Source organism: Leopardus geoffroyi, chromosome A2 (assembly GCF_018350155.1).
Source record: "Leopardus geoffroyi isolate Oge1 chromosome A2, O.geoffroyi_Oge1_pat1.0, whole genome shotgun sequence".
Lineage (NCBI taxonomy): Eukaryota > Metazoa > Chordata > Mammalia > Carnivora > Felidae > Leopardus > Leopardus geoffroyi.
This window is the reverse complement of record NC_059331.1, coordinates 1,452,660-1,464,087: the sequence shown is the minus strand read 5'-3', so window position 1 is coordinate 1,464,087 and position 11,428 is coordinate 1,452,660. Positions and strand designations below refer to the sequence as shown.

Sequence of the window (11,428 nt, the reverse complement as noted above, 5' to 3'; positions counted from 1 at the left end):
ACCACACCTACTGACCCACAGAGCCTCCCCCCCCACCGTTCCCCCACACAGCAGGTCACTTCGGGCATCGGGGGAGACCGTTTAATGACCGTCGGGGACATGGCACAACCCTGCACAAAAGCACATAGCTTGGAGAGAAACAGGACAAGACAGCGAACTGGCCTGGAGAAGGGGCAGCTTTTTAGTTGGCTGGGGGAGGGGGCGGAATGTTCCCAGGGCCCTCGGAGGGCAGCGGGGGCCTCAGCATCGGAGGCATGGGAGTTGGGGGGTGCACCCCGGGATTTGAGGGGTGAACTCCAGGAGGCTGGGGGTGAACCCCAGGAGCTGGAGGATGGACCCCAGGAGCAGATGGGTGGACCCCAGGAGGTGGGGGGTGAACCCCAGGAGGCTGGGGGTGGATCCCTGGGGCTGGGGGGTGGACCCCAGGAGCTGGCGGGTGGACGCCAGGGGCCTGGGGGTGAACCGCGGGAGCTGCGGGGTGCACCCCCGGAGCTTGGGGGTGAACTGCAGGAGCTGGAGGGTGGACCCCTGGGGCCTGGGGGTGAACCCCAGCAGATGGGGGAGGGTGGACGCCCGGGGCAGGGGGGTGGACCCCTGGGGCTGGAGGGTGGACGCCCGGAGCAGGGGGGTGAACCCCAGATGCTGGGGGGTGCACCACTGGTGTCGGGGGGTGGACCCCGGGAGCCGGGGGGTGGACTCCTGGTGCCGGGGGGTGGACCCCAGATGTTGGGGGGTGGACCCCAGGAGCTGGTGGGGGCAGCTGGGGAGGGCCCGGAGGCCCGGAGGGTGCAGGCCCGCTGGGCGGCATGGGCGGAAGGGGCAGGCCTCCTGGCGGCGGCGGGGGCAGAGACTCTGGCAGCGGTGGCCGGGGGGGCAGACCGTTCATCAGGGGGGGCGGGGGGCGCTTCACCCCGGGGGGCCCAGCAGGGAGGCTTGGCGGGGCTGGAGGCTTCTCCATCTTGAAGTGGAACTGGAGGAAAAACTGGAGAAGACGGAGGGGGCTGAGCGGCGGTCCAGAGGGGACAGGCCGGCCGGGGCAGATGCCCAAGGCCCCACGAGCGCCTGGACCCAGACCGACTCACTCACCTGCTTTGTTTCCCGATTCCAGTGAGTCCAGAACTTGCCCTCGGCCTTGTCGATCTCCCTGCTTGGCACCTGTGTGGGGAGGGGGGTGGAGCGGGGCCTTGAGGACCACGCCGGATCTGGGGTGGCGGCGGCTGATGTCCCCGCCCGGCTACCTAGCAGCCCTGGGGCCCCGGGGAAAGGCTGTGCTCTTTGCCCGGGACGGGGTTACGGGTCCCCAAACAGCCTGGCCACACAAGGGTGTCTTCCCACCAGGGTCACGTCAGGCTCTCTGCCCTTCGGTGGGGACCCACCTCTGGACGCCCAGCCCCCGGCTGTCGGTTCACACAGCTCCCCCGCCTTCCAGAGGCCGCGACCCGCTGGGGGACGGCTGCTGGGGGACCCCGTGGGTGCTACCTTGAAGGCGATGGTCTCGTAGGGCTCAGCGGCCATCAGCAGGTACTGCCAGCGCCGGTCCGGAGGCTCGATCCTCTGCTCGTAGGCGGACATAAAGCGGTGGCGGGGCATGACGCCCTCGGCGATCTCGGGGTAGTCGATCTGTGGGGGGGAAGGGGGGGGCAGGTGGCAGCGCCGCCGGTCAAGGGACCCCCCTCCCGCCCCCAGTCGGGCTCCGGCTGCCCCTACCTGGAAGAGGAGACTCTGCTGGCCCATCTCTGTGTCCCTCTGCTTGGTCACTGCAACACACGAAGGTATCAGGTCCAGGCCAGCTCGTGCTCCCGGAGGCTAAGGGACCACGGGTGTGGACGAATGCCACCCGCGAACGGGAGGGCAGGACGCTGGGGCCCGTCGTCTGGCTGGTGAACCAGGGCTACGTGTGGCTGGGACGGCTACCGCCCAGGACCATGGGGTCCCTGCCTGAGGTCACAGAGTCAGGGGTGTGCGTGGGCAGGACGCGGGCCCTGTGGCCCTCACCTCGAGGCCTGGGACGAGACTCCACGGAATCTGAAGCGGGCGCACTGCACACACAGCAAGCGGGGTCTGTGCCCCTGCTTCTGGGAGGACGCCCTTCACGTTAGAGCCCTGCGGCCAGGCCCCCAGTGGCCCTGTTCTCACTTGCAGACCGCTCTCCATACAGCTCTGGAACATGCCGCGCTCCCCCCGCCAAGCCCTCCAGCGTCTCCCCATGACACTCAGGACAGAGACCAGGTGGCCTACCATGGCCCAAAGGCCTTTGGTGGCCTCCACCTGCCCCCCCACCTCCCTCAGATCCTGTCATCCCAGCCGTAGCTTATCAAGCAGACCGGCCCCAGGACCTTTGTGCTGCTGTGTCAGGCTTGGAGTGCCAGTCACGCACAGACGTCACTACCCTTAGTTAGAACAGCTACCTGGTAACTTTTTCTTTCTAACTCCTGGAAACATAGTCCTCTATATTCCAACGGAGCCACTTAACCTACTTTCTGGCAGGTGATCCAAGAACCCTCCCCTCTGCCGTCAGGTCCACTAAATAAGTGGTTTCTTACACAGACCTTCACCCTCTCCTCCTTCAGGCTGAAGCACCAACACCCTGTCCCAAGGTCAAGGAAAGGGCCCCCCCTCCATGGTCACTCACGTCCCCCAACAGCACAGTAAAGAACCACCTGCTCCCAAGACACGGGGACACGGGGCCCGAGAAGCCGTGACACTCTGTTACGGCTGTTCGGGAAAGTTCACAGGAAAGGGGGGCCGCCGGTCCCAGCCTGCTCCTTCCGATGGGAAACAGGAGAGACACGGACAAGTGGGGGTCTCCGCAGCAAAGGGCCAGAGAACAGCAGCTTCTGTGTGGCTCAAGGACAGGGCTGGGGGTCACGCCCAGCCCCGGCTGCGGGCCAGACGGCCCCCAGACAGAATTACCTTTGTAGCCCGGGCGGCCGATCTTCACAAACTTCTTCACCTCCACCTTGACCTTCTCTGGCGCCGGCTGGGCGGGGGCCTCTTTGGCCTCCTTGGCGGCTCGCCGGGCCCTGCAGGCGGGACAGAGATGCCACTGTGGCCCCCCACACGGGCCGCCAAGGCCACAGGCCCAGGTGCTGGGAGCTGTCCAACCCTCACAGCGACCTTGGGAGTTTGAGAGGCCAGGGGCACGGGGGTGGGGGTGCCAGTTGGGGGTCCCAGGGTTCGCACGCAGTGGGGCTGGGACAGGCTTGGGGCACCTCTGTCCCCATCACATTTTGTGCTGCCCCTCACTAGGGGGTCTTCTGTGACCCTCACCTCTCTGCCCGCGTTACAGAAGCCCCAGGCTGCAGCACGATCAGCTTGACCGCTGGGGAAAGAGCACCTCCCGCCCCTCCTCGCGCCCGCCCTCTGCTCGGCCCCAAGGCCCGGGAGACCCCGTGGAGCAGCTCCTGGAGGGGCTGGACCCCGGGCGCCGGAAGGGGGCGCAGGTACTCACAAGTTGGTCTGATGCTTCTTCCCCTGGGTGTGCGCCAGGTAACTCCCCTGCAGCAGGAAAAGCACACGGGTGGTTCGAGACCAGGTGAGCGAGGGCAGGGAGGGCAGAGAGGAGCCGGCCTCTGTCCACAGGCCCTGCCTCGAGGCGGGCGCCGGGTGGCTGCCGGACAGACAAGCTCTGGCACGTTCGCACGAAGCGGAGCAACACCGAGCCGGAGAAGGCGTCTGCGAGCGCCCGCTGTCACGGCGCGTGGGGCTCGGGAAGGCTCGCCGCCCACCGCCGCAGGGGGTCATCAGTGGGCCCGGCTGCACGGTGGAGGCTGGTACCCCCCAAGTGATGTGCCCCGTGACCGCCGGGGTCCGACCTGACGACAGCCCAGGGGACCTCTCCACACGGAGCGGGGCGAACTGCCCGTTTCTCGATCGCCAGGGGAGCACCGGTGGCGTCTGGGGAAGTGTGTGGTGGTCGTGACCGGGGCGGTCCTGGCATCGAGCGGGTGGGGGACGCGGCTCAGCACCCCCCGAGAACGACCCGACTCCTCTGTCAGCACTGCCGAGGGGGACAGACCGTACGACTCGGCACCACTTGTGACCGCAAACAACCCGAACGCTCAACAACGGGAAAGGGGAAAGCCGGATCTACTGAGTGGATCCGCGCACCGTGCACGCGCGGCGGACGACGACCTCCCGGTCACTGAAAGAGCCCAGTTGAAGCCACACCGACGAGATCCCAAAAACCGGATCTAGAACTTCCGGGCACGGGCCTGGCCCAGGGCCGACGGCGCGCCCCGGCAGTAACGGTAGCAGCGGGGGTTATGGCGCAGCGGGGGGACCGGGGGGGACGCAGACCGGGGACGGGGTGGTTGGCCTGCGCCCAAAGCACGCAGGGTCTCCCCTAAAGGACGTGCCCGAGAGCGCAGTCTGCTGAGGTAGCAGGCCCGAGCCCCTCCACCCTCGGGCGGGCTCTGAACGATGTCCCGGAACTACGAAGGGGGCAGCGCTGCCGGGCCAGGTGGCGGGGGACCCCAAAGCTCAGCAGCAGAATCCACCCCAGAGCCGAGAACACACCTCGTTGTTGTGCAGGGTCAGGCACAGCTTGCACTCGTAGGAGCCCAGGTGGTTCTTCATGAAGTAAGGGTCCTGGGGAGAGAAACATCCGTCAGCAGCGACCGTGGCCCCGCACGCGCCGCGAAGAGCCAGAGCCCGGTCTTTGTCCAAGCAGCGGAGGCGGCTGCTTTCCCTCGGGCAGGCGTTCGAGGACGGGGCCGGGAGGAGCCCATGGCCCAGGCTCCACGGGGCCCTTCTGAGGCAGCACCACCCGCTCGGCAGGGCTGGGGGCCCACGATACTGGTTCTCCACCCCGCCCCGGTGGCGGTTCCAGGTCCGGAAGGAAGCAGAGCCAGGAAGGCACGGCTGGGCGCCCGCCTCCCAGGCCAGGCCAGGCCAGGGGCCCATCGCTAACCTCGCCGGCTTTGCCAAGCTCTGCGGCACAAGCCAGACACCAGAACAGAAGCAAACGCCTCAACAAAGGCCCGTGGAGACCCTGGTCTCTGCGCGCGGGGTTCCCAGGCCAGCCACGCAGCCTTCCACGAATACGGGCGGCGGCACAGGCCCACGGGGGTTCAAATCCTAACTCGCTGTCCCATGACTGTGTCATCGTTGGCCGTGACGGTTCTCCCTCGTCTCCTTGGGAAAATGGGGACGGGAACAGAGCTGACCTCACAGGTGAGGCCTGGCACAGGGTGAGAGCTCTCGTCTCAGAGGAGTTTGAAGTCTAAGGGGTACCATGCGTGGACCCAGGGCACACTGGGGGACGTCTGGGGACACTGGAGTTTGTCACAGTTGGGGTGATCCTGGCACTGAGTGGGTGGGGGCCGGGATGCTGCTGGGCTGCCAACAGCACCCAGGATGCTCTGGCCCTAAATGTCCGCAGTGCCGACAGGCAAATCCCGGTCTACCGATAGCTCTGAACCGCCAAATAAAACGTTGCCCTTCACTGCTCAGGGCCAGAACGTCAATCCACACGACGCTGTCTTAGTCCTCGCCACTGGCAATTCCCCACGCCTCTGGTCAGTCAGTCACACAAAAAGCTCACGCGATAACCCCCCTCCCCCCCCTCTGAACAGCAGGCGGTCTCTGGGGTGGACAGCTGGAGCTGCTCTAGGTCAAGTTCCCTTGATTACAGACCGGGACCCGAGGCCCAGAGAGCTGGCCAGCGGGGCGAAGGGCACCAGGTGCGGGTGTACTGAATGTGGCTCCATTGACAGAAGGCAGAGCGAGGAACACGGGACGGAGGGGGCTTCCTGCCCTCGGTTCAACCCACCTTGTTGATGTCAATGGTCTCCAGGGCCAGCTGCCGGAGGCGCTCCCTGCGGTCTCGGTTGCTCTCTGAGGAGGAGGCCACGCCTCCACTCCCCGTCTTACCCCCGGGGCGATGCTGGAAGTCCATGGTGCTGGCCTTGGGGCTTTACTGGACCCCGGAGAAACCTGCAGGGACAAAGGAGAGGCTGTGACAGTGCAGGGCACAGCAGGGGACAGGGCAGGAGAGACACCCCCCCCACCTCTACAGTCTCCCATCCCTCTCCCTGCCCCCCACCCCATAGTCTCCCACCCCCCCCAACTCCTGATGGGGACAAGCCTCATCGCCCCCCACCCCCGCCAATCTTCAGGTAGGCTGAGGGCCCAGAATGGCCCAGGCACGCACAAACCAGGAACAGGATAAACAGGATGCCTGGCCCTGGGGGAGGCCTGGACAGGAAGCCCCCGCAGCCCGAAAGGTGTAAAGGCTCAGAGACCCAAAAGGGCAACGAGGAAGAAACGGCCAAGCCACCTGCTTCAGGAAGCCTTCCCGGACCTTGGCCCGAAGTCTCTGTGTCTGCTCACGTCTCCGGAGTCCTGTAGCTCAGCCAAAAACCTGCTGAAGAGGAAGAGAACCTACCTGTTCCTCCTAACGCACAAGAGACATTCGAGACCTGACTGTGGCCCAGGAGGGCTCCCCTGAGCCCTCGATACCCTGTTCCACTCCCTGCCACAGCGCCTCCCACGTTCTTCCAGACTCGGCTCAAACCCAACCCCCGGGCACCTCTCTCTCGTCTCTGAACACTCTCCGTCTTGACTGGTCAGTATCAGCCCCGCTGGTTTAAACCCACACTATCTTGTCTCTGCAGAAGTGAGCTCACAGGGACAGGCCCAGCAGTGAACATGACCGCACAAAGACGTCCCCATTCTAATCTCCAAAACAGTAAACGTGGAACCACATATGGCAAAAAGGACCTTGCAGGCGGGATCGATTCAAGGTCCTGAAGTGGGGGAGACCCTGGGTTCCCCAGGGGCCCAGTGTCCTCACGAGGGAGGCAGACAGCCGGGCAGACCCTGTGCTGCTGGCCGCGAGGATGAGGAGGGGCCACAGGCCGAGGACGCGGTGCCTCTGGAAGCTGGAAAAAGGGGGAGACGGGGCTCCCTGGGGCCCCTAGAAGGAGCACAGCCCTCCATTTTATACTTCTGATTTCCAGAACTGCACAGTAATAAGTCTGTAGCCCTTAAACCACTAACTTTGTGGTGATTTGCTATAGTGGCCACACGCAAGGAACACAGGGGGTACAGACCAGCTGTGCTGTGGACCTTGGAGTCACCCTGTAACTCTAGAGGAACCTCGACCTCTCCCTGGCCCGGTTCTTATCCTCTGGATGAGCACACGAAGACCTCACACCCGGGAACCAGCAACGCGACCTTCCGGATGGCTGCCGACTCAGGGCAGTTATACTGGTCACGGGGTCAGACCCTGTATTACAGGAGGACGCCTGCAGCTTCTCACTTTGAAACGTTGTCAGGCCAAGTGCGGAGGCCAAGCACCGCCAACTATCCCAATCACTCCATCACACGGCACTTGGTCCTGAGAAGAGGGTACAACGCCAGGAGCACCCCCTGCCAGGGAGGCAAGTGCATCGGCCCACGGAACCCCCGCTGCCTCGCCACCTGTGCCGTTTGCGGCGAGCCCAGGGAAAGCTGCACCCCAACCCTCCCAGGGGGGATCCCCGTGGTCCTGGCTGCCAGACCTGGTCACAGGCTCCACGGGGGAGGCCCTGCCAGGGGCTGAGCTGTGCCGGCATCTGCCGTGAAGCACCCGCTGTGCCTTGGGAGACTCCAGCGTTTCTGGGGGAAGCGGTGAGAAACTCCTGGGGTCAGGGGGGCAGGGGGGAGCACAGAGGGACACGACTGGCCCTCGCTGCTGCCCGCAGCACGGCCGGGGCTGGGGAGGTCTCTCCCACAGGTCTTGAGTGACTTACGGGCCTCCGTGGGGAGCCTGCCACCTTCTCAAGGACATTACGGGAGAGCGTTCACCCGAACAATGAAATGGGGTGCCTGTGGGGGAGCGTGTGCCGATCAAGTGAGCAGCAGCTGACAGTAGATGAAAACGTGCTCAACAGCACTGTCCCCAGGGAACCGCAAATCAAAACCACACGGACGCACTGCCTCCCGCCCATCAGGATGGCTGTTGCCAGAAGCAGAAAACAAAGGCAACTCTCCAGAGTCAGGGCCGGACTCAGGAGGAAGCGGTGTCCCCCCGTCTGCAGAGGAGAGGACGACACACGCTCAAGGCCCAGGACACAGTCTGTGCTGATGCCTTGTTTCCCGTCATGTGTTACATGGGTGACGCTTCCGGAACGCTCCACGGACCCAGTGGGAGCAAAGAGCTGCCCAAGTGACTCGGAAGGCAACGTTTTAACAAAGCCAAGGGTTCCCACAAGTTTGGTGATGAGCCCGGTTCCTTCTTAATGGCCAGATAGGCCCCTCGAATGCTAGAGGCCGGCTGGGGAGTGTGCCCCGCGGGTGTCAGCTCAGGGAAACCCGACTCGGGTACTGAACTGGTCGCCACGTCAGAGGGAAACCAGGGACCACTAGAGACCCAAACTGCTGGGTCCTAGCAGCACACTGCACACATCATCCCTGTCCCCGCCTCCATCCCCAAGAGATTTCGTGCCCAGGGGCCTCGACAGACCGGAGTTCCATCGTCAGAAGGACCGGAACGAAGGGACACTGCACTTGGGCTGGCACTGTGGGGGAGAGTCCAGGAGAGGAGGGAGGGCCAGGCGGAAAAGAGGGAATCCCATCAAAACCTGCCCACCAAACAGCAGGCAGCCTGCCCTTCCCCCACGCCTTGCCCAGCAGGGCCAGCTGGAGGCCCCCAGCAAGAGCACCAGAGCCCGCATTCTCCTGGGAGCACCAGAGACCAGCTCCTGGGACTCTGGCCGCTGGGGTCTCGCATGCCCCAAAGAGAACACCAGCGCCTTCCCAGGCTGGCCGGGCAGTGAGACTCACTAAGTGAAGCTGGCAATTCAAACATAAGCAGGTATGAAAAACCCCATGTATCAAGAAAGGAAGGAAAGGAAAAGGAAAAGGAGGAAAGGAAACGAAGAAAGGAAGAAAAGGAAGAAAGAAACGTGACAGAAACCTCCCAGATGATGGCAGCGTCAGCGTCCTCCTTGATTACCGGACAGGGCACCACACCACGAAAGCAGTGCAACCCGCCAAAGGTTAGCAAGGCGAATTAAAACCAGAAGGAAACTTCAGAAACACGGAATGATCCCAACAAAACACAGAACATGAGAGCTTGGAAGTACAAATTAAGCAAGCCTCTTACAAAAGGGAATAAAAGAGGGAAAATAGGTCAAATTTCAGAGCAATAATAGAAAACAGCACGGGAAGCCTTACCAAAGATATGCGAGAGCCTTACCAGAGAGAGAAACAATATCCCAGGGCTGAGGGAATCTGACAGTTCGGACAGAAACAAACAAAAACCCATCAATGAAAACAATCACGAAACTCTACACCGCCAAGAAAAACCTCCAGTTTCTATCAAAGGAGAAAAACAGAAACAAAAGGTCAGACGCCAAAGGAGATTCAGACCAGAGATAAGCAACACTTTCTCAGTCTCAAGATGAATTTTCTTTTTTTTTTTTTTTTAATTTTTTTTTTTTCAACGTTTATTTATTTTTGGGACAGAGAGAGACAGAGCATGAACGGGGGAGGGGCAGAGAGAGAGGGAGACACAGAATCGGAAACAGGCTCCAGGCTCTGAGCCATCAGCCCAGAGCCCGATGCGGGGCTCGAACTCACAGACCGCGAGATCGTGACCTGGCTGAAGTCCGACGCTTAACCTACTGAGCCACCCACGCGCCCCTCTGAAAAACATTTTTTTTTTTTATTTTATTTTTGGGACAGAGAGAGACAGAGCATGAACGGGGGAGGGGCAGAGAGAGAGGGAGACACAGAATCGGAAACAGGCTCCAGGCTCTGAGCCATCAGCCCAGAGCCCGACGCGGGGCTCGAACTCACGGACCGCGAGATCGTGACCTGGCTGAAGTCGGACGCTTAACCGACTGCGCCACCCAGGCGCCCCTCAAGATGAATTTTCAACCTAGACTTTTACACTCCAATTTCCAACCGCGAGAGTAAGGAAATAACCAAGGACTCAAAATCAATTCCTTTGAAAGCTATCTGGAGATGCATCCCGACACAACGAAGGAAAACAAACAGATGATCCGACTGAAAACAGAAGCCAACTCAGGAGAACACGCACAGAAAGTTCTAGACAGCTGCTCCGCTGCAGGGGACAGAAGCAGGCACGTGCCAGCCTCTGAGGGGATGCTTCTGTGGTGGGGGTGGAGGTAGGTGAGGGACGAGGAAACAATTTGTTTAAACCCAGGGAAAAATACAATCAGTACGTGTTGAGATGTTGGGAGCTTCGAGGAAAAAACTTAACAGGTCAAGAAAACCAGGCTAACAGGAAAAATGCAGAAGTTAGGGTTTTTTTTGGGGGGGGGGGGAGGGAGAACAATGGGAGAAAAGCACACAAGTGACCCCGATAATTGCCTTCGCAGCAGAGAATACTTTCAGCCTCAGGAAACAGGTCTAACGATGTCGCTAAAACTGCAGAAAACGCATTCAGAGAGCGGAAGGGGAAGCTGCCGTGGGTGGGCGGGAGGCAGAAAACAAGACCCACCAATCATGAGAGAAGTCAGCAGGTCAGGCCCCAAACCCACACGGCCAGAGAGACCCGCTCCTTACAAAAGCAAGGGCTCGCTTTACGGAGAGGGAGGCGGCCTCCGGGGCCCAACGAGGGAGCGGGAAGCTAGCAAGCGGATGCAGCGCCAGCTCTTCTCGGCCAGGAAAAGCAGCCCCGGACGCGCGAGTCTGACCAGGGCCAGTTAACGGGCTCTGGCCGCCTGGGGGCGGCGCCGAGCGCCCCGCCCCCAGGACCGCGCTCCCTACTCGGCGGGCCCGGGGCGGCCGTTATATCCCCCACACAACAGGGGCGGGCATGGAAGCTTCCCGGACCCGAGAGACTCAGGACCGCACAACCACGGCGAAGAGCCGCAAATCAGTGCTCGCAGGGGTCCTAGGGGCGCGGAGGGCACCATGTGAGCCGCCACCCGACCCGATCCCACGGGCCTACGGAGAGATTTCCGAGGACGCGGGACTCGTTTGGCTCTCCTGGCGCGCGGCCGTCGGGAACCCCAAAGCCGCCCGGCCCTCGCTCGCACCCCCCGCCGCCCGCGTACGCTCCCGTCCAGGGAAGCCAGGGCCTCGGGGGCCGCCCCCCCGCCCTCACCGTGCTCCGTTCCTCACTCCGCGCCCGCCGCCGCTACGACTACGTTACGCGCAAGCGCATCTCATCCTAGGGAAATACTTCCGGGGACGAAGCGGGCAGGGCCTCCCGAGTACGCATGCCCGCCCTGCCCGGAAAGGTGGGCCGGAGGCTCGGGAGGCGCGAGAAAAGGGGGCGGGACTGAGAGTATGGGCCGGGATTCTAAGTGCGCGTGCGCACCAGCCTCTTGACGCCTTCTCAGTGGCTCTAATTCGCGCGGGCTCAGGTCTCGCGGGAGGTCGGGTTGCGACTCGTTCCGCTCCGCCTGCTTCTGTCCGCTTCGGCAAAGGGCGCCACTGGTCGTGAGGGTACCTTACTCTGTTCCCACCC

At 62.7% G+C, this 11,428-nt stretch overlaps 1 protein-coding gene across 6 annotated transcripts; it reads right to left on the bottom strand.

The window, feature by feature from the left end:
* Positions 1–70: 70 nt before the first annotated feature.
* Positions 71–11,390, bottom strand: SF3A2 (splicing factor 3a subunit 2). 6 transcript variants are annotated; one of them, XM_045491336.1, is made up of 10 exons: positions 11,279–11,390; positions 6,281–6,364; positions 5,774–5,937; positions 4,519–4,590; positions 3,452–3,498; positions 2,914–3,023; positions 1,708–1,757; positions 1,480–1,620; positions 1,087–1,155; positions 71–982 (listed from the first exon to the last, which is right to left on the bottom strand). In XM_045491336.1, exons 3-10 carry the CDS (start codon positions 5,897–5,899, stop codon positions 182–184), a joined length of 1,416 nt encoding a protein of 471 aa, XP_045347292.1. In that variant the 5' UTR covers positions 5,900–5,937; positions 6,281–6,364; positions 11,279–11,390; the 3' UTR covers positions 71–181. The 6 variants fall into 6 exon arrangements, with proteins under 6 accessions (XP_045347292.1, XP_045347295.1, XP_045347294.1 ...); XM_045491339.1 differs by having other exon boundaries at positions 6,305–6,364; XM_045491338.1 differs by lacking the exon at positions 11,279–11,390 and adding an exon at positions 11,063–11,191 and having other exon boundaries at positions 6,305–6,367.
* Positions 11,391–11,428: the final 38 nt, after the last annotated feature.